Source organism: Sebastes umbrosus, chromosome 19, assembly GCF_015220745.1.
Source record: "Sebastes umbrosus isolate fSebUmb1 chromosome 19, fSebUmb1.pri, whole genome shotgun sequence".
Taxonomy (NCBI): Eukaryota; Metazoa; Chordata; class Actinopteri; order Perciformes; family Sebastidae; genus Sebastes; species Sebastes umbrosus.
The window spans coordinates 14,760,570-14,783,924 of NC_051287.1; the positions used below are offsets into that span (position 1 = coordinate 14,760,570).

General features: G+C 41.5%; 1 protein-coding gene across 5 annotated transcripts in view; it reads right to left on the reverse strand.

Moving 5' to 3' along the window:
• The window catches only part of cntfr (ciliary neurotrophic factor receptor), a 270,120-nt gene that overhangs the window by 104,127 nt on the left and 142,638 nt on the right, over window positions 1-23,355 (reverse strand). For all 5 annotated transcript variants that reach the window (XM_037752393.1, XM_037752394.1, XM_037752395.1 and 2 more), the window contains one exon: window positions 10,252-10,485. In XM_037752393.1, the coding sequence (XP_037608321.1) occupies window positions 10,252-10,485 (234 nt within the window). The remainder of the gene's footprint in view (window positions 1-10,251; window positions 10,486-23,355) is intronic.

The window sequence follows — 23,355 nt, forward strand, 5'->3', positions numbered from 1 at the left end:
GACAGCTTTCTATACTGTAACATCATCCATTTTCTTATTGAATGATAACTTAAAATCTGCTGAGATGTGTCTCTGAGTAATTTCTTCAAACTACCTCAACAGGCCAGAATGTAATGCAGCCATAACACCGACTGATTAGCATTCAGCAATTTATGTGAGATTAAAGCCACACACTATCATACTTAATATCCCAGTGAGGACAGCAGGAGCACACTAGAGTGTAACGTCATAGTGTGAGACTTTCAATACGAGCTTACACCGAAGTGCAGAGAGAAAGACGACAAGAGGAGGAGAAAGCAATGGGTGATATGGGATGGACTAGAGGGCGGTATAAGAGGATTAGTGGAGGAGATAGAAAGAAATGGAATGAGATAGAGACCAAGGGGATCGGGCCAGAATTTTAAGATATGAGGAGGGAAAAGGTAGTAGCAGTCAGGTGGGGGATGATACATGGGTGAGAGTGATGGATGAGCTGAGTTGTGAAGGGATAAAATGAAAAATGGTGTGAAAAAGAGACCAGAATACTGGACTCAAGTCTGGAGAAAAGACTACGTTGGCTGAGTTTCAAAGCCTTTGGAATTCTACTTTGGATGGACCTTAATGTGTATTTGCGTGTGTGCTCTTTTACATTGAATCCACAGAAAACGTTAGCTGTAATCTGACATTTAAATGCATATTCTGTAAAAAAAAAATTCTGGATGGACAAAACATTATAAAGAGCAAACAAATCTGGAGTATTTTTTCTGAGGCCTTTAAAGCTGCAAAGGATTTTTTGCCATCTCCTCTTTGACACAGTAGCATTGAGAGAGGGGAAAAGGGAAAACAATCTGTCTTGCCAGATTACTCCTGATACCCGACGGATACAAAGAGGCCAAAGCACACAATGGCTCTTTTTTTTTTAATATGTTTGAGTTTCCCTCATGGCTTCCCATTGACTTCTTAAAGCGAAGCCCGTTTTCCCATTTCGTATGGTTGTCGGCTACAATAAAGTGACGGGAGTTGCTGTTGTCCTGCAAAAATAGAGCAAAAAATGGAGAGGGAAGAAATTGGCGATGTGGAGCGGAACAGAAGAGGAGAATGGGCGTAGGGACAATGATGCTAAGGATGAATATTCAGTTGTTTAGTACAACACCATTAGATATGAAATACAGTGAGGACACATGGCAGTGGAAATCCATATTCATTTGACAATTTCTTTTCCTGTTCCAAGCTGCTACTGAACATAAAACTGAAGATGTATTGTGGCTCAATTTACGCCAAGCATTAAAATTCTCATCCAGTCTTCCAGACAAACGGTTCAGTTTATGCTTTATTGATTCCAGCAGGAAAATCTTATTTTCTCTTGAGGTGTCAGAGGTCAGCTTCAATACAACAAATCTGGAGCGCTAGAAAGTCCAGGTCTTGCTCAAGGACACTTGGCGGCACTGCAGACTTGGGAAAATCCCTAAAAACTACTTCTTTTTCATTCTACAGTTCAGTGTTTTGGCAGGCCTCACCTTCCTCTGGATAAAAGTCCCCCTCAATTCTTTATAGAACAGAAACACTTATATTTTTGCTTAATTTTCTGTTCTGTTTTTCTTTTTTTCTTTGAAAAAATAAGAGACATCCCATCCAAATCTGCTCTTACCCAGGTGTGCTGAATGATGAATCCCACTTGATCATATATTGAAGGCGTGTGGCCGATTGTTTATTATTAGCATAGGTAACGCCCCCTTAACACTATATAAAGTCAGGTGTCCATACACCGTGTGCAAATACTCTGGCACATGCCCAAGAATTGTAGAAATGCCACCAAAAACATGTTGTAAGAAGAAGAAGAACTTCAGCAGTAGTGAAATTGAGGTACTCTTATATAAACTTAAACAAAGTAAACGTGAGTTTCCAGAGTGACACAGGAAAATCAAAAGTCTGCATGGCCAAAGCATCTGACGCCGGGCCACACTGCCTGCATGAGCAGCGAGTGACGGCTGCCTCGCTGAACTGCTGCGTCTCTCACGCGTTTGGTGTCCACACCGACAACGTTTCTGCTGTTGCGCTGCTACTGCCAGCTGTTTCTTTCTATGTAGAGTTTACCTTTCTTAATGGCCATTTCATTCTAAATGTCATTTATATTTATTTAAGACAAAAAGGTTAAGAACCGTGTCCTCATTTGTAAATAATAATACTAATCCTTGATTAAAAGTTGGTATTAATTTATGAAGCCGTGCAAGCCAGTGTATTTTCCATAAGACTGTCTTGCAAATATTTCTGAATAAAAGCCTTGAGTTAACAAATGAAGGAATTCTTTCCACAGAAAAAAATGCTAGAGGGCTTTTATTTTGAAACAGAAAGAGGACCTGTTGAGTTAAAAATGTCTGTGACATATTCTACAGATATAGACATTGAAACTGTAGTTATGTTGCTGGTCTCACTCAGGCAGTGCTCTCGACCATGCATACAAATTTCTCTTACCTAAGAGAAGAGCAAAATTAAGAGGATATTTGTTCGTACATCACTTCCTACATGAGGCCCATTATGTGGCAGTACCAACAAAAAAATGAGACATCATTTCCACCAGGACATCGAGATTTACTTTTCCTGACTCATTTCAGATGAATCTGTTCCCCGTTTGTATTCGTCAATCCTCCGGGTGTTACCTTCCGAACGCGCATTTGAGCATTTAAGACTTTAAAATACTCATTTCACATGGTATCAGCAGGCTGGGCTGCTTCTCTCGGCTGACAGGAACGAGACCCGAGAGACCAGCTGAGGTTGACAAACTGTTGAATTAAATTCTAAGGCCGTGTAAATCCTCCACGCAGGTATTTGCTATTTATTATGATTGACCGAGGACTGGGACAAGCAAGGAGAGTAATTAAAACGGAAGCTGAGTAGTTCTAGCGGTGCCCTTACATGTAGGGGGCCAAATACTTCCTGGTTTAAACAGGAAGTCCCAGAGGAGAATGGAAGCTCTACGTGTTCGCCCTCCTCCATAGCGATCTGTCTGCGAGGAGACAAGACAATTCCATTACCCAGCGATGTAGCACGGGTCCCCTGAGTGTGTGTGTGTGTGTGTACGTATGTGTGCGGGGATACACACTAAAACAAGCTGCCCACCGAAAGGAAATAGATACCAGTTGGTGTGTGTGTGTGTGTGTGGAAAGAAGTTGCCTGAGGGTAAGAGATGCACATCAATCTAACAAGAGAACTCACTCCTCCTTCAACTCATCCTCAGTTAGGCTGAAGGCAACCAGTCAGTGTGTGTACGTGAGTGTGTTTGTGGTCTTACTTTTGGGTGGTAAACATTGGATTTAACCAACTAAGCAGGAGTAGATTATCTAAATGTCAACTTTATTAGTATGCCCACTTTAAAAGGGACTGTTTGTAACTTCTTACACGTATAAATCGATCCGAGCCGGTGTCCCATGCGCGCTCGCGTGTGGCTACGCTGTTCAGACAAGAATCCAACACAAACTACATGGAAGCACCAAAACCGCAAAGTTATATCTAGTGACAAGTTTGAGCCCGAGCAACAGGACGCTGACTTTCGTTGACTTAACGGCCACAGGTGTCACTGTTAACAAGCATTTCTGATTCTTACAAACAGTCTGTTTAACTTAACTTACATTTTATCCTGGGGTTAAAACAAGGGTGAGGACTGCACATGTATTAGCTATAATTAAGGTTAGAGGAAGGCTCCAGAGAGTGAACAAATGTCACTGCACTGTCCTCAAATGAAAAACAATCCATGTGTGCCTTTGTGTTTGCATCTTTCAGTTAACACATATGGCAGGGTGTCATTTGAATTCTTTTGTGAATGTTTTTTTTTCTATAAATCCTTTTTTGTCTTGAACAAAAGAAGCCAAAGATCTCGAATGTTGTCTAAACACAAACACAAAATAGTCTAAAACTGGCAAAAATTGGATTTAAATCAAATTTAAATCATCATAACAATCCGTGCTAAACATCATAATTGTCCAACTTGTTCATCAATTTGAATAAGTTGCCCACAAGGCCTTATATCCAGAGATACTGATTGATACCACCAAACAGAATGGCAAAATCTGATGGTAGACAAATGTATGTCCTCTCTCGCTGTGTATCTGTTATGCTGGTGATGCATACTGTATTCTATAGAAGACACGTGTTAGATTGAGAGAGAAAGACAGAGAAGTTGACTGAAGAAGTTTTGAGGAGAAGGAGAGTAGATTTTGCTGCATTTGTGACTTTCTAAGTGAGCTTTCCTCGTTTTTCTTCCAAGGGTTTTCCATACTAACCACATGCATGCAAACACACCTTAACAAAGCCAAATGGACTTGGCCTCATAACCCGACCCACGCCCACAACACTGGCGGTTAAGACTTCTGTTATCATGTGTAGCGTTAAGAACAAAAAAAAAAAAAAGTCTACACCGCAACCGAGTTTACATAATGGCACCGCTGTGATCTGAGAGCGGCTCAGACTGGATTTGTTTACAAGAATGAGTCGATGCCAAACCTAGAGGAAGAACCCCCTTTCTTGTGTGATGATTTATGGTATGAATTCATTACTAAGCAGACGCCACCCTTACTTACAATATAAATGTTTTTTTTCTTCATTATAGAAAGTCTTGTCATTACAGTGATGGGAGTGCCCTCTTTGCCCCAGGAATTATCTGTCAAGAATTTAAGGGGGAAAAAAGACTGGCTAATGGGCTCTAAAGATAGGGAGTGATCAGGGACAGAGCTTTTAGATATGCATGGCCTGATGTTTGGAGGGCCATCATGATTTCACAGCTCTACACCAAGTCTACATATATATATGTATATGCTTTTGCTTGCTTTTGTACGTCATCTACTCTTTAGATGACTGCAATGTAAACTCATCCACATAAATATGTGAAGGATGCGTCCAACAAACGCAGGACTTTCAACCAGGAGACCAGTGTTCTAGACCGGCGTTTTGTTTTGTAAGTTACAATAGTGACGTGTTTTTTAGTGGCGTGTTTTCCGTACTTATGTTACGTTTGTTTTCCGTAAATATTCTACTTAGTTTCCGTACTTATTTTAAGTCCAACCATGAAATTTTCCTAAACCTAAGTGAATGGTTTAGTTGCCCCCTGCTGGTAGTTCACCTTCATACATGTGTATAATATTCATGCATCGGAGAGGCAAAACGCGACATTGACACACTATCCCCTGGCGTTAACACGATAATAGCGCGTTAACGCCACTAATTTCTTTAACGCATTAATGCAACTTGCCATTTTACGAATGTAGTGGGCTCAATTTTAAAGCTGGAGTTAAGATACTGGCGTCATATGAAACTAGAACTTAACATAAAGAATCCATTGGTACCAACCATGTCATATTAGCTCGTTGTGGAGGAGGCTAAATAACGCTCCAAACTTACGCTAAATTTTGGGAATGCGCGGAATAACTGTCCCTTGATCTCTCACCCCAAGACATGTGAATGAAAATGGGTTCCTTGGGTACCCACGAGTCTCCCCTTTACAGACATGCCCACTTTGTGATAATCACATGCAGTTTGGGGCAAGTCATTGTCAAATCAGCACACTGACACACTGACAGCTGTTGTTGCCTGTTGGGCTGCAGTTTGCCATGTTATGATTTGATCATATTTTTTATGCTAAATGCAGTACCTGTGAGGGTTTCTGGACAATATTTATCATTGTTTTGTGTGGTTAATTGATTTCCAATAACAAATATATTCATACATTTGCATAAAGCAGCATATTTGCCCACTCCCATGTTGATAAGAGTATTAAATAATTGACAAATCTCCCTTTAAGGTACATTCTGAACAGATAAAAAAAAATTTATCACGGTTAACTATGGACAAGTGAATTGTAAATTATGTGCTAACTCTGTGTTTTAACCTACTTGTACTTGTACTGGTGTGCAATAGCTTCAGATCTGCTAACTGACTGGCTGTTCACTGGCAGACCATGTGTCTCGCACACTGACTGTGTGACAGGTCACCAGGGTGACTGGCTGGATATATGACCCACCGCAGTTGATGTTGTGTTAGCTGGGAGGCTGAATAACCGGCTGGATGCAGCCCCATGTTGTGATGCTATAAATTGTTTCGCTGACGGCCATTGAAGACAGCAATACCTAGAGGGATGGACAAAGCCAGAAAAGGGCAGGGCAGCAATAACTTCCCCACCGTTGTGACAGCAACGGGAAAAGGATGTTGTATTTCACCAAAGAGCTTTCGAGTTTTATGACCTCTTACTTATTAAATTATAATGAACTTTTACTGTCCATGCTATTTCATTTTTCTTCGTCAGTCTGTCACTTTCTATTGCTCTAACATTGTACATCACTTCTCTTTTAGAAGATAGTGTCTAAAGATGTCATCCAGAGTACTCTGGTGCTGGAGTGTGTGTCCCTGAGTGTTTGCTTACGGAAGAGATAGGCACTTTTAACACCATAGGGCAATAACATCCTGGGCGCCATGTGCGTATCGGCTTAACACACACACACACAAATACACAGATGCAAGTCCTCGCTTCGATCCATCAGCATATACAGGCACACAATTTGATATTTATGCATATTTTGGTATGCAATTGTAGCTTTGTATGTATCCAAAGTGACAGACGGAATATAAACACCCTACAGCTATATACAGTGGTGAAAAAAAATGCAAATAGGAAGGGAAACAGACATCACAGCGGCACTAAACTTTCGCATAAAAAAATGCAAGTCAAGACGCACGCAACTGCGGTCTCCTCGTGCTGACATTATGTTGACACGCTCCTGGAAAAAGATCACAAAAGCTCCATGAAACTGGTGTGAAGGTGGTGCAAGCACACACACACACACACACACAGCCGGGTTCGGGGGGTCGTGGTATGACGTCCTCTGTTCTTAATGCAAACCAGTGTAAACACACAGCTAACAGATGCCGCCACAAACTAGAAGCCAAAACACAAGAGGCAGAGAGGGATGGAAGAGGGGGGGTGAGGACGTATGATGGGAGGATCTGTTGAAGGATGTTGAGAGAGTGAGACGCAAAGATGATAGAGACAGACAGGCATGGGCAGGAGAGAAGGAATGGATGTAGGAAAGGACTTGGAAAGGCAACAAAGAGAAAGAGCGAGAAATATGAGCTGATCACAAAGTTTGAGGTGAAAAGAGACAAAGGGTGAAGGGGAAAAAAAAAGTAAAAAAAAAAGGCCCAGACAGATGGCTCTGTGCTGTTCTCCTGATAACAATTGCATCCGTGTAAAACATAACAAGCCCCCGGTGTACGTAATAAACACGGCATAAAATCAAACTATCATCATGACGGTAATCACGACAAGTGTAGCCTGTCAGGATGTCGTTATCGCTGTGTCTGCGTGACACTCTAAAGTTTTTGTAGGTGACGGTTAACATAATGAAAAAGCAGATAAAAATAGAGAGAATGACAAAAGAACAAAAGAGAAAAAGTACAGAAATAGCGGTATACAGTGGAGGGTAGCGATGACAGGTAAAAAAAGGAAAAAAGCAGATTGAAAAGAAGTGTTGGAGACAGAGAGACAAAGAGGAAGAGGAGAGTTTGTGTAGTTTGAATGCAGAATTAAAGTCGATGCGGCCCCAGTGTGTGCCTCGGACATGTCGTAAAATCACCAACTGATATCAGGACAATTATATTCACTGCCGGGATAACTTATAATTGACCCCTGATGAATGGTCACACACACACACATACACACACACTGTTTGAAACTACCAAAGTGTCATTATGATGCAGAAAATGACCATCGGTGAAAAGCAGTACATTCACACACATGCACTAGCTTGCACACAGACATGGAATATTCACCTCTCTCTCTCACACACACACACACACACACACATACACACAGACATCCTGGTCTGTTTATGCATTGCATCATTCACCCTGCTGACATAATCTCCCATAACATAAAACTCTCATTAATTCAGTATTATTTCAGCATTCTGTAATTCATCATTGCGGATATGATTAACCAAACTGTCACACTCCCGTACAGTCTCATTCATCAAACATTTGCATGGGAATGTTTTAACGTTTAACATCGGCCTGGAAAACAATCTTGATGGGCGGTGCACTTGGCTTTCTATCGGTCCTGTTGACAAGTGGGTGGAGGTGTGGGTTTCCTGTTTAGCTGATGGGGACGTGTTCTGACTGCCTTTTCACTTTGTCCCTATACTGCCTTGTTTTATTTCTTACACGGCTTAAAGAGGACCTATTATGCTTATTTTCAGGTGCATACTTGTAGTTTGGGCTTCTACTAGATACATGTTTACATGCTTCAATGTTCAAAAAACACTTTACTTTTCTCATACTGGCAGTGCTGCAGCACCTCTTTTCACCTTCTGTCTGAAACGCTCTGTTTTAGCTCCTGGCCCCGCCCTCTCGAAAAGCCCGGTCTGCTCTGATTGGTCAGCTGGCCCTCTGTTGTGAGTGGTCAACCGAACCAAACTCTTCGGACTTTGCTCCAGCTCCGCTCTAATTAGCTTTGTTTGAGGGCGTGCAAAACTAGCCGCTAGGCAGGTGTTATGCAAATGTGTTACTTGGTGACATCACCACGTTAAGGAAGAAAAGGCGGGACTTCAGGCAAGGTGTTTCAGGCAGTTCAGGAGCAGTGTTTCTGTGGGGTAGAGTAACTCCCTTTGGGCTTTGTAACTGACCTTTTACATGCACAAAAATATATATAATACACTAAAGGAAAGGGAAAAAAAGCGCAAAAGCATAATAAATCCTCTTTAAAAGGAAGGTTTTAACTTTGAGTTCAGGTAAGGCAACACTCTCAGTCTACTTTTCTTGCAATCTACACCATTCTCTGATTTAGACCTGAGGTGGATTTATAGTACAACAGTGTCAAAAATAAGAAATTTGGTATGGGCTCTGTTTTTTCAATGCCACAGGAGTGATGAATTAAGGTTTTTTTTACCGCAGTGTATCAAAACATGTCACTTTTGGCACCGTTTTGAAGTGGCCTGCCATGACTGATGCCAAAGATGTATCTAATTTCACCTGCTGGCCAGCTAGCAGCTGCAGCATGATTCCTGTGGAAATTTGATTTAAAACGTTGCCTATTCCTCGTATTAGCAACGGACACGAATGGAGGGAGATGGAACGTGATCACTTATATGTGAGGAGCTGCTGGCCAGCAGAGTGCATGACCGTTTTATTTTTTCTGCTACAATGTGGAAACATGAATTCACTGTGAGACATTTCTTTTCCTCAAACCTGTCATTTAAGAATAGACTTAGGCATCAAACACGGAGCATTGACGCAGCGACAGGTGTACTCAAACATCCAAAGAAGAAGAAAAGAGGAGGTTAACAATATACAGTTATTCACCTAATGTTACAAGTAGACATGCAGAATCAAGTGTTAAAATGTATGTAGTTTATATATCCACACGCGAGTAAAGGATGTTAGCAAATACCATATTTAACAAAGGTGTTTTTATTCCAATTACCTGCCGCGCTCCTTGTCATTTACAAGTCGGTCTTATCTCAACACCATTATTATGCACATGGCCCAGTGTATAAAACCTTCACCATCAGAATAATGGATCTCAAAGGGGGCCACTGCCAACTCACAGGCCACTGTGACATGCCGTTAAGTTGACACCCATTCAGCTTTTGTATGATTATTAAAATGCACAGTCATAACTGCAAAATGACCAAATGTCATTTTAACAACTAATCATTAGAGCCCGTCAGCTGGCGGCGGCTCCTGCTACTGTAAGGACTGTCATCATCGCAATTCAAGTTCCATATTTAGCCCTTCAAACATGAGAACTTGCTATTAGAAGTTATATTATTTTCATTTCATAATGTCACTTTTAATAATGCCACTTTTCAAGCCAACGGTGTTGTCACAGCCCCTTCGCTTTTCAGCCAATCACATGATCCCTGGCTCTTAAAATAACAAGCTCAACAACTGCTACAGAATTAGCACCTGCTTGATCGACACAATGATAACCTAGAACCACTTGGTCAAATTCAGAGACTGACATCCTGTTACACGAGAAGCCAGCACATCATTTTGTATACTATTTTTGTCTTTGCACATACATGCAAGCTAAAATTCATAATATTTCTCATTATTAATTCATACATTTCTTCTGGAGTTGTAATTGCATCGTGGTCAGCTGCACCACACATATTTTTCCGCTCATTTCTATTCTGCAGCAATTATCCAGTTTCCCCCTTTGGGGTGATTAAAGATTCATTATGTCATAATTTGAAATGATGTTCGGCGGGCAATTGTCTGGCTACTCACTGCCGATGTGGAGGTAGATGGTGTCGCGCCTCTCCCCGTGCGGGTTCTGAAAGCAGCTGTAGAGTCCGTTGTGGCCCAGGTCCACTTCGGTCAGCACCAGTCTGGGGCCCTCTAGGTGGTGCTGGGCCCTCACGTCCGTCCCGTTCACCTTCCATGACACCGACGCGTCGTTGTCCAGGGTGCCGCACTGCATGGTCACATCGCTGGCCATCTTCTCATACTGGTTCCTAGCAGCTGGAGACAGACAGAGGCAGAGGTTAAGTGTTAGTACTATTAACAGCTAATAGCATGTGAAATATCTGCGTGGGTAAATCACTATGTGCAGACTGACTCCTAGCAACTGGAAACACATGCGCACACACTACACACTGCAGAGGAGTTAGTTTAGCTCTGAGAATATCTAGTGAATGTGCAGTGGACGTTTGTGCAGAAATAAATGCTGCAGCTCCTCCAGACTAACAGAGGTTTCCCGTGTCTTGTGAAATGATGGGGCTCCGCAGTGAGAAACGTTATCGTCTCTGACCAAAACTCCAGTGTCTCCCCTGTCCCTACGGCTGCGGTCCTGAGGCTGAGACAGGAAAAGCACTAGGATCAGCAGTGATTCATGGAGAGACCTTCGTCTGGTCAGCTAACATTACTGCAAAGCAGGTGAAATATAGAGTGATATTGTGTTTTTAGCTGACGTGTGCCGCCTCACTGTTTTGAGCGATGCTCGTTCATGTCTACGTGAAGCGAGCACAAGTGCGAGCGCGAGCAACAGGGCCACAGGTGTTGCTGTTAACAAGCAATTTCTGATTCTTACATAGAGCTCCTTTAACTGATTACCAATAATAAAAATGTACATACATTTGCATAAAGCAAGCATTTTTGCCCACTCTCATGTTGATAAGGTACATTTTGAAAAGATAAAAAACAGAACACATAAAAAATGTGTGATTAATTTGCGATTATTCACAATTAACTATGGACAATCATACAATTAATTACGATTAAATATTTGTATCGATTGCCAGCCCTGGAATGAATAGAATTATTATGATCTGGCTCATAGTTGAAGTCAATCTTATTAATTCAATCAATTCTGGGTTGTTTATCACTGCCACTGATTTGTAGTGACAGGGGAGGACGAAAGGGGAAAATGTTACCATTTTTGTACTGTTCATAAATATTCCAAATATTACCAATCCATTATAGTAAGTGAAGAATACGTAAATAGTCATATTTCTTCCATGCAGTGAGCCAGATTTGTTTCATCTGAACATTGGAGGAAAATGCTATTTCTACTTAAAAAAACTGGGAGATTTGTTCCGAAAGCCTCTGTCTTTTCTGACTCCTGTTACCCGTGTTGCTTTTATCTTTCTACGAACGACCTCACAGCCGACGCCGCCTTTGTCCACGGGGTCAGAAAAGTTGTAGGGGCCGTGACCCCGGGGGGCTGAGGGATATGCGCGAGCCTGATGGGAGATTTAGCCCGGACATTGGGGTTAGTAGCCCCGCTCTGTTTAGAAGTCCCATGGGCCCTGTCATGACCACACGAAGAGAAGACCTCAGATTAACACTTTAACACCGAGGATCAACAGCACAACAAGAAACAACAATACAATATCGATCCCAATCTGAAAAGCCTTCATCTACGAAAAAAAAAGAAAAAAGAATGCCCCCGCTGGCCTGGGATCAGATGCTGTCAAGATCCTTGTCTTACTCTGATGTCTCTCTCCCTGTCTTTCCCCTTTGTCCGTCCTTTCTTCCTCACTACAATGCCTCACATTTTGCAGTTTTTTTCACTTGAGCTCGCTTCCTTCTCTGGATCTAACGCAGCTGGTACAGATGTCAAACGCAGTGTTTCATGTATATTTCATGTCCCATAACAGAGCCATGTATATTTAATAGGACAAGATCCCTGTCCCCATTAACATTAACCTGACACTGTTTGTTCTCTCTCCGTCTCTATCTGTCTTCCACCCCCCCTCCTCTCCGTCTCTCATTCATGCCATCTCTCTCTTCTGTCTTTTTTCTCCGTCTGTCCGTCCCAGTTATCTCCGTGCTTTGCCCTCCCCATTCCCCCGAGTCCAAATAATGTGCGTGCATAATGCATGTCAGTGGCAAGAAAATGCCCATTTTCCTTTGATCTCCTCCTCTGTCAAGTCACTTTGAACGGATGTGTGACTTTATTTACATAAAAAACTTATTTGCATCTCAGCGAAAAAAACATAAAGTTTGACTTTGATGTTAGCTTTGATGATGGTGCCCTTGTGCTTTATGTGACAAGTAAGTAAGAGAGAAGAGAAACTTTCCTGCATTCTACTTGTTATTGTAAGTCAGTGAACATTGTAGAGAGAAATCATAATTCTACAGGGTATACTGTTTGAGGTTATTAAATCTACTTTTGTATCAACGTGAGAGATCATATTATTAAAAATGCAATAAACTTAGAAAAGGCCCCTGCCTGTAAAATTCCCTTGACTGCCTTTAGGTGGTATTACGCTGTTGTAGGAGAGTGAAATCATAATCCTCTAATGTCATGAGAAAGGAGGATTTCTAAGCAGGTTCTTTGAGGAGCATGCCCCTTAGAATATTTTGCTGAAATGACCTTTTTTTGGAGCTTTTTCCCCGTGAATGTCCTTGAGAGTCTCAACACAGCGTTGATTCTTTGACCTCCTCTCTCTTGCTCTCCCCTCCCTCCAGCTGCCACATCCCATCCTCCTTATCTTCTCGGGTTGCATCACTCTGTCTCTACCTCTGTCCTTTCCAATATCCATTCTTCTCTCTGGCCTTTTGCTCCTTCTCCCTCTCTCCGCGCTTCATTTCTATCCTCTGCCTTTAACGTCTTCCTCGTCTTTTTCTCCCGTCGTATCAAAGTTCACCCTCGCCCCCCCCTCCTCCTCTCGCTCTGGCAGTCGTTCTCTATCTTTATCTTTCGTCCTCCACCCCGTCTCCTTACTCCCCTCTCTGACGCCTGCCTCTACCCGTATCCCGCTTTGAACTTTAAGTTCTCGTTTTTCTTTCTATCTTTTTTCTCTCATTTAGTTCAGTCTGTCTCTCTTTTTCTTCTACTTTTTCTGCCTTTGTGCTTCGTTGTTTTCTCTCTTCTATGTTGTCAGCTAGTTCACAGTAAACTAAAAAACATGTATGGAGTGTTTCGTCTAAGACTTTCTAGTTGGTATGTCAACACAATAGACTAAATTTGAGGCCGTATCTATTTTCAAACGTGAGATAAAACATTTTAAGTGGTAGCAATCAGCTCTCAACCTAACGAGCCACATGCCGATGATGTAAAATGTTTAACAATATTCTCGCACATGTTGCCGCGGTAGTCAGTGTGACACGGTGTTCGGGCACACACCGCTTACATTACTTGCCCACAGCCCTCACCGGCCTTTTGCTTTTTTTTTATTTTGGCATATATAGCGGCATGTTATCGATACAAAGTCGGATGACGGATGCTACAATCTGAAAGTTAAAGTGTCTGCTCCTACAGAGTCTCAGCACAAGGTAGCAGGAGTCAGATTTCACGAACGGGTCGAGAGAGAGTTGACAGACAAGATGATGGCGGAGGATTTGGTGTGAAAGCGAAAGCACCAATTTGGCAATATTTCAGATTTAAACCCAATGCTATGAGGGAACCATAATGTTAATGAGGCAACTGCCGTGTGGAGGACGGTGCGGGCACAGCCGGTGTGCATGGCGTATGTGGGAACCTGCAGCGTGGACCGGAGAGGCCAGACACACAGCCATCCAAAACGGTCCACAATGACATTTTTTTGCAGTTTTGAGCTAAGTTCTGATTAGTTAAAGTTATTCAGAAAACACAGAACGTCTTTTTTTTTTTTCGCCTTCAACTTCGATGTGCAGATAGATCCGTCTGTGGCAGCCAGACAGCTAAACAGCAGGTAATGGAGTGACTTGTGAGACCCTGTGACCTGTGCAATGGCCACAGAAAATAATTGTTTCTCACTGGCTGGTATTAAAAACCAAGTCGAGCATAATAAACCGCCAGCTACCATAGCAACAATATTGCTGCTAGATGCTGCCCATCACATATTTTAAAGTTCACTGATATGGACCAAACCGTGGGTTGAACTGACTACAAACAAACTTTAAAAAAATATATTATGATTTGAACAAAGCTATCGGCTTTATTCTCAGTGTGAACCCACTTACATGTAAGCACTCAAAACAGCAAGTGGAAGTACGAAAATACGCGAATTGAGACACAGCATGAATTATTGTTAACAAATTCCATGGAAAGTCCAAATTCAGTGACTTTACTTCTCTGCCTGCGGCACTCAGCCCGCTTGTTTCCACTGAAAATGTTAATCTGTGAGAACACATCAGAGATATTTTCAAAAATAGCAAAGCAATTTCCAAAAACAGCCGGTCACTGTAGTTTTTTTCCACCAAACATTATTCAAAGAGGAATAAATAGCGCATTTGTTGGGGACTATTTTCAGCCGTGGATTGATACAATGTGGCTCATTGATGTGTTTTCAACAGTTTCTGGACAGCAATGGAGCTCTTTGACAAAGACGAATAAGCTTTATCAGGCATTGGCAGCACAGGCAATACTTGATAGAAGGATCAATTGTTGGTTTTGGCCTTTTTCATGGGATTTATGGACAACTTCAACAACAACAACTTCATCCTTTAACTTACAAGCTCAAGTTCAGGTACATTCGGGTACTACCCCCTCTGCTTGTGATCACTTGTTGTTGACTTCCACCTTTTGCCTTTGTCTATCCTCCTGTAAGTTATTCTCACTGTCTGTGTTTCCCTTATCTCGTTCTCCCTCTGTATATCTCTCTGCTCACCTTTCCCTCTCCTCTCTCCATCAATTCCTCTCACCTTGAAACTACTCCCTCTGAAACTTCAGCATTCATCGGTGGTATATCACTGATCATGAGTATTCTGCACAAATGCTTAATACACCTTATGGCAACGGTGGAAACACAAGCAGATTGCGAGTACACTCGTGTGATTGCTCGCACATATGCGCAGGCTCTCGCACCACCCCCTGCATAATGTCCTTGTGCCTCATCACCATACAGACAAGCAGGCCTAATAACCATAATGACATTCAGCTCAAGTGCTATTGATCTCTTGGTAATAGACAGGGCATCGTAAGCAGCGTTGGAACACTGTTATTCCCAACCAAATGAGAATGATAATCATCTATGTCCTTCACATAGCTTTAGTTTTACTATTTGTACTCATTATTCTACTTATTCATGTTGATGCCAACTGACAGGGCCCCTCGTGATTAAACAACCCTCCGAGAGGCAAAGCAGATCAGATAAAGTACAGTATGAGTTATTCTCAAATTTACGTTTAAAGTTTTGTGCACTGCGATGAAGTACAAGCCAAGTGAGTTGTAGCGGTGATAATATAACAATTAAAAACAGAAGATGAACAATGACAAAAACAGAATCGAGGACACTACATACTAAAAGTTATATCATGCGAGTCCAATCTGATGAAGAGTAATCACTATGGAGTATTATGGAGTACATTGGACTGCAATACCTACATGTAAAATGTGTTGCCGAACTCAAACATTCGTCAAGTCCATCGTGCAAAAACACACACAAATTTAGTTTAAAATTCAAAGTCTGTTTTCAGGAAAAATATTAAATACTGTATGTCATGTCTGAAATCCACAGAAGTATTAAGATATTGGTGAGTAAATATTTTGGTTGGAAATATTTTTGTGTTCTTCAGTGTCTGTTTTAACAAGCTGGATTCTGTGTATGAAATTGTTTTCGCCATTATAGTGAAGTTGAACGTTTTATTCATAGTCAAAATCCTGCAGGGCACTGAGTTCTCATGCAGCCCTGTGCTGTTTTCCCAGAGCACAACTATTACCATAAAGAGCCAACATAATGTCATGTTGTGAGGTCACTGGTGTTAAGACCTGCAGGACAATACAAGCACACATCTCTGTCCTGAGGCTGTATCAAGAATAATGAACATGTACGCACTCACTAAACCCACGAGCAATGAACCGCATGCACAGGTCCGTGAGCTGCTTACTTAACTGGCATAAGTGATGAACACACAACACACATGCCGCTGCGCATACATGATAAATGCACACAGACCAACTCTTGGGGATATTCGCATGTTCATCTACAGATTACAGATCCATGTGTGTTCAACATACCAGTGAAGGTCAAAATGAGAACAGTTGTTGAAGAAGTGAAAAGAGAACTAATGAGAGGAAAAGATGGTTTAAAACCGAACAGTGAGATACAGTGAAAAGAAGTCGAGGGAGATGGAGAAACAGAGAGTCAACGCTTCGTTCTTTGCTTTATGTGAACAGAAGGACGCACATAAATTCATGCCGTTATCCTCGACGCCTTAATTAACCACAAATCAACCAGAAAGATCAATTAAGGTCAAATTATCATTAGCCAAGTGTCAGAGAGGATATATTCATGAGAACAAGTGGTCCCACTGTTTGATTAGCTGGTTAAACACAGCTGGAATTACTTGTTCAAACATGAAGTGCCATCGGGCACAACACTGTTACACCTTTTCCACCGCAGCATCATCAGACGTCCACTGATGAAGTGGAGACGTTGACTCGGAGGAGGAAGTTAGCTTAAGGCTTACTGAAGTGAAAGAAATGCTTAACGTTATTTGATATGGGACCTATGGTTAACAAGCTAAACTGCACATGCACAAATACTTAGAAGAAACACACGCAGCATCAAGGCAAGCATGTGACAAAAGTGAATTTTTTGGGATGTTTGACTTTTATTGATGATGATACTGGGATTTATTGTGTTGGTTTTGTTAGTAGTGTCACGTCATCTGGACTCCTTCATCTTTTGCCATCTTGACATCAAGGACCACGATGTAAAAAGATCTTGGACTTTATTGAGTCATCCTTGACATTTTTGTAGCCCTGTGTGATTTAATGGCCTTCTCCTCCTCAAAATGTCAAACAAACAAAAAGGAAAAAATAAGCTAAAACCAGAGAGGTCGCAGATCAGAAAACATATGAATTGTTTTTTTGTGATGGCCATGGGGATCGTTTTGAAAGCTACTGACAAATTATATTGTCGAGCTAATAGAGGTGTTGGATCAGAAAACACACTTGGAAGTGGCCATTTAGTTGTTAAGGTATGAGGACTTATTGTCCTTCTGTCATCACTGGTTTCACAAAAAGAGCTGTGTTTCAACAAACATTGAATTTTAGAGTCTACGGACGTCATCTTTCAAAATGGCTTTTCTGACAAATATCCCTCTATGAATAAAAGTTGTTACATTTTTAAATAACATTTACAGTCACATGTAATTCCTGCAGAAAGCTCACTTTGAATTATCCTCTGAGTCGGTGGACCATAGGGTTGCAAAATTCATGGAACAATCAAGGTGGAAACTTCCCATGGGAATTAATTGAATATTTAATGTAGGGTTTATTTGCTCAGGCTGTATGTAACATGCCATATGCAGATAGAAACAAACCTTTAACCATATCGTAAGCACACATTATGGTAAACCCTTCTAATAGCAATGAAAAAAAATCAATTAACCCACTGAAGACTAAGCCCTTTGTTCCTGAACAGAATGTTCTTTGAAGACAAAAGTCTATTCATTTGGCAAATACTTACAATGTGAAATGTGGTGAGTAATCTACTAGCTGGCAAGTTAACTAATGGAGACAATTGAAAATACGAGCCGACAATGTGGGCTGCGTGCAAACTTAGTGTTTAAAGTGAACAACTAATTTATGAAATAAATGATTTACAATAAAGAATGAATGGAGATAGATCAATTAAAACTCCTCAATTAGCATGCTCAATCAACCTACATCGCACATGGTGACAGCTAAACTAGCAGAAGGCGTTAAGAAGTTATAAACTGTGAAGATGAATAGTGCGCTGCTGAATGCAGTGCATGACTATAATTCAATTAAATGGGCATACTTTTTTAACCAAGACATGCCATAAAACCTATTATTGCCTTTTATGTGAAATTACTCTCAAAAATGAATCAAAATGTACGTTTGTGATGAAATTGTGCAAAATTACCCAAATTCCACAGCGTAACTTTCCTTGGAAAATGTCCCGACCCTTTGCAACCCCAGTGGTGCAGCTGCAGAGTAGAAAATGGTACTTCTACACTTGCAACATCAGTGCACACAACACTCAAACACAGTCTCCCACAGCTAAACAGGCTGACATTCACACAGACTCAGACAGGTATATATGCAGAGACACATGTAGCAACCACGCAACCCATAAGAAAAAAATGCATACACACACTTGGCTATAGGAAACTGGTGAATTTCGATTATGGAGAAGCAGCTTTGAGCCTGAGTGCATGTCTGCGTTTCAATTTACAGAATATCCGCCTCTCACAGGCAGGAGTGCGGCTCTATCATTCTGCATCTGTGACTTTACTTGTCCGTGCATGCGAGCGTGTGTGTGTTTAAAGTGTGTGTTTGTGAGAGTGGCCAGCTGTAAGTTACGATCCGACTCCACAACAGCGGCGTGAAATGAAATTCGCTGGCATCCTGATTCGCCATCTCAAAGTGCTATATTCCCTGTGTTCGTGGGTCCGTGACAGTGCATGCTTGCATGTGTGTTTCAGTGCGATTGGTCTGTGACAACGTGTAGTTCTCTGTGTGCGTGTGTGTGTGTGTGTGCAGCCATCCTCATGGATTCATTGGCATGTGCATATCAGACCGTGTCTCTTTCCAGCCGGGCTGTAACTCACTAGCACATTTATCAGTGAATCGCATTTGTATGCCTAAGGGGAGCCGAGCCTTTTGCAAGTCCAACAGTAAAATATTGGATTGGCTGACACACAGAGATAGAGCCCTGGAGAATGATCAGTTTAGAAGATTTTTTATTTCTTTCTTTTCTCTTGGTGGTTGCACATGCCGATGCTGCTGCCTGGGCCACCTATAGCGGCGCAGAGAAATAAAATGCACACAGCTGAACAGTGATTGGTAGAGCAGTGGTTATCGATCTCATTTTCCGCAGAGAGATACTTTTCTTCTGTCTTTTCACTTAGATTGAAAAATTGAAAGCTGAATTTAAGGGGTTACTTTCATCAGAAAATACTAAAATGCTCTGTATTTTCATGCATGAGCATTTAAGGAGCTGCTTTAGAAAACCAACCACCAGACACAAATATGCATATATTTTGTATATTTTGTTTAGCAAAATTACCACAACTGGAAAAAAACTAGAATTACCACCTCATGGTTGTATGCCTCCGCCAACCAGTCAAGTTGCAGTTTACATCCATGTCTGTCCAAAATATCATCACCTTTGAATACCAAAATCTAATGAGTTCATCCTTGAGTCTAAGTGGACGTTTGTGCCAAATTTGGAGGTGTTCCCTCAAGGCGTTCCTGAGATATCACGTTCACGAGATTTGGACGGACGTGAGGTCGCAGTGACCTTTGACCTTCAAAATCAAATGATTTCATCCTGTCTAAGTGGATGATTGTTTACCTTGCATGGCAGCTGGAGTCTCGCGATGTCACAAGATCACACGATAAGCAATGTTGTCAGGCCTCAAGTAATAGTCCGGCAAGCGTGGCTTACTGTAGGTGTGTGTGACGCGACACAAATAGGGCGAACTGTTCGTTCTAAACAACAATGGCGGCTCCTGAAGAGGTAACTGCTAGACTCTCCAATAGCATCAGTTATATCAGAACTGGAGAGTATTTCTACATTGAGAGAAGAGCAAAGAACGGCAGTGAAGGCTTTTGTCGACGGAAAAGATGTTTTCGCTCTTCTCCCGACTGGCTTCGGCAACAGTTTGATTGACAGATGGTTCTTCCAATCACCTGTCAAGTATTTTTTTGAAAGTGCCCGCCCTTTTCTAAACAGTTCGGCTTCTCAGATGGCTCTGTGTAACAAACCATCTGGTGGGTCAGGTTAGACGTTTGTGCCAAATTTGAAGAAATTCCCTCCAGGAATTCTTGGATGAACGCAGAACCATAACGCCTCCGGCCACTGTCTTTCGCCGTCGCAGAGGCAAAGAAAGATATTCTACATAAATAAATCAGTTAATACATTTAGAAATGCTACAGCTATGTTATAATTTGGATACATAGTAAATTACTGTATTCAGAAGCAGAAGAAACAAAATAATTTATGGGATCGCACATGGGTTATTCACATCTGATTAGGCTGTTGCTCAGGGCCTCTGATCCGCCACCTCTCCTCCAGCTTTGGCCTCCACTTGTCTTTGCATTGCCTCGTGAGCATGGACACTCAGCTATCCAGATCATTTTACATCATTACGCTGCCTTAAGCCATTAATATTTATTATTTCCCTGCAAATAATGTTCACTGGCTGCTCAAAAATGGTTTTGTCTGCATTTGAATAGCGGAGCTCTGAAGCTGAAGTAATATGATAATAATACTGGCATAAGCTAGAAGGTTAGGCTTTAATGATGTAGTGAAAAAATGTTGACCAGAGAAAAAGGCCAAGGAGAAAACCAAGAAGATCGGTGCATAAAGAAGGTTTACTTCTATTCTCATTTACTATGAGCCATAGCAGATATCTTCTTCTTATCACAGGCAGCCTTGTGTCTGACAAATTTGTAATGAGAGCAAGCCACATGAAAGGTTAATACAATTCAAAGGTGGAAGTGATACTGCAACCCCATTGGCTTTACAACAAGGTTATACACAGTGTTATCCTTGGCTTTAACCAAGTTGTTTGTTTGCTGTGCAAAATCCCTGTGTTTATTTGTGTGTATATAGATAAAAAAGGGCCTTAAAGTGATTTGGGACTGAGGGTGTCTCATATAAATCTGTGCCGTAATATATGGGCTGTATTATGTTGAGGGGAAAACGATTAAAGAGGACCTAGAGAGAGGATTATGTTAATTTTCAGGTGCATACTTTGGGTTTCTACTAGAACATGTTTACATGCTTTAATGTTCAAAAAATGTTTATTAACCTAAGGAGTCCATTGGTACCAACCATGTCATAGTAGCTTGTCACGAAGGAGGCAAAATAACGCTCCAAACGTACACTAAATTTTGGCGAGGAAAAACTCTCACGGCCATTTTCAAAGGGCTCCCTTAACCTCTGACCTCAAGATATGTGAATGAAAATGGGTTCTATGGGTACCCACGAGTCTCCCCTTTACATACATGCCCACTTTATGATAATCACATGCAGTTTGGGGCCAGTCATAGTCAAGTCAGCACACTGACAGCTGTTGTTGCCTGTTGGGCTGCAGTTTGTTATGTTATGATTTGAGCATATTGTTTTATGCTTAATGCAGTACCTGTGAGGGTTTCTGGACAATATTTGTCATTGTTTTGTGTTGTTAATTGATTTCCAATAATAAATATATACATACGTTTGCATAAAGCAGCATATTTGCCCACTCCCATGTTGATTTTGAACATATAAAAATGTGCGATGAATTTGCAATTAATCGCGACTAACTATGGACAATCATGCGGTTAATCACATTTAAATATTTCAATCAACTGACAGCCCTAATTTTAAATACTTGAATCATGAATTGGTTAGCTAGAAAATGATCTTATGATTACTGAAAAGTGAAAGTAATCATTAGTTGCTGCCATACAGGAGAGTGAGGAGGAATGTTAGTTCTGTACACACCCACGCAGTAAGTAGTGAGGTCTAATCCACCAAAATACATAACACCTGTATGGGCGTACTAAGAGAGAGTAGGTTAAATGTAATGAACAGTGCAGAATAGTTGCTGCTTTTTTCAGTTTTATATCATTGTAAAAAATAAATTAGAATTATTATGGAGTTATTGGTCGGGAGCTGTGAAACGGCGTATTTTTCACTATTTTCTGACATTTTATAGACTGAATGATGAATCAATTTACTTAAAAAGTATCAAGAGATTAATGACAATAGTCATGGCATGCAGCCTTAGTGATAAATGTTCGTGTATAATTTGCATTTTTGTGCACTGAAAAAGTGGAAAGTTGAAGTGTGTGCGACGGTGGACGATAATTCACACAGGTACTTTTTTTTTTTTACAGTTTTCTAATCATTTTTTACAGTCAGAAAGACTTTTCTTGCCTCCGTCAGCAGGTTGGGCAGGTTCCTCAGATGTATCTGTGAGGTATGACACGGAAAAAATGCTAAATCCCCCCCTCCCCTCCCTAGCGATTTATAAGACAGAGATCAGATTAACTGCTGTATGACATAATAAGCATCGCAATAAACTGCCGCTGACACTTTCACGGCTGTGCACATATTAATACACTGACACAGATGCTCTGTAGATCTAGGTCCACATGCAGTATATGCTCACACGCACAGAGGCCACACAGGCGCCAAAAAACAAACACACTTAGGATAGAAGTATGCACAAACATACACACTCCCTGCACCCGCCCACACACACACACACACACACACACGCACGCTCTCACACATACACTTCCTCTGCAAACATCTTGGAATTAAGTTATCACTTTATCCTCTCCTGTCTCTTTCCCACAGAGAGATTAACATTCACTCTCTCTCTCTGCGTTTGCCTCTCCTTTCATGTGAGCACTGAGGCAGCTGCAGCTGTGTAAGTGTTTGTATGCGTGTGTGTGTGTGTGTGTGTGTGTGTGTGTGTGTGTGTGTGTTTTCTGCGCACGTGTGTGCATGAGTCAGGGCACCGACACTCAAATAAATCCACTTCCTGTTTCCTGCCATCTTATCTCGGCCCCGCCGCACATGTCGACGTACAGTGTTGTGTGTGTGTGTGTCTCATCATCTGGCTTGCGGAAGCCACTGGAGGAGACGGAAAGATTTGCAGGCAACGGGGTTAATTGATACTTCACATTTTAGATGTCTTATGTTCTGGGAGGAACATGGAAGCACGAGAGATAAGAGGGGAGCGTAAAAAAAGGAGAGGAAGGAGTGGAGAGGAAGAGAGATGGAGTGGGAAGATGATGAGGAGCGAGAGCAGTTCAGAGCGAGTAAGGCCAGTTAATATTTTACAAGCCTGGATTAGAGTGGTCGTGAAATGAGGAATGGGAGAAGGATTCCTGAGAGTTCGGCTACGGGGAGAAGGAGAGAAAAGGAGTGGGACAGCTGGACAACACCGCTTTGATCAGAAACATCTGTAGGTTTTGCGGCGGAGAGAGAG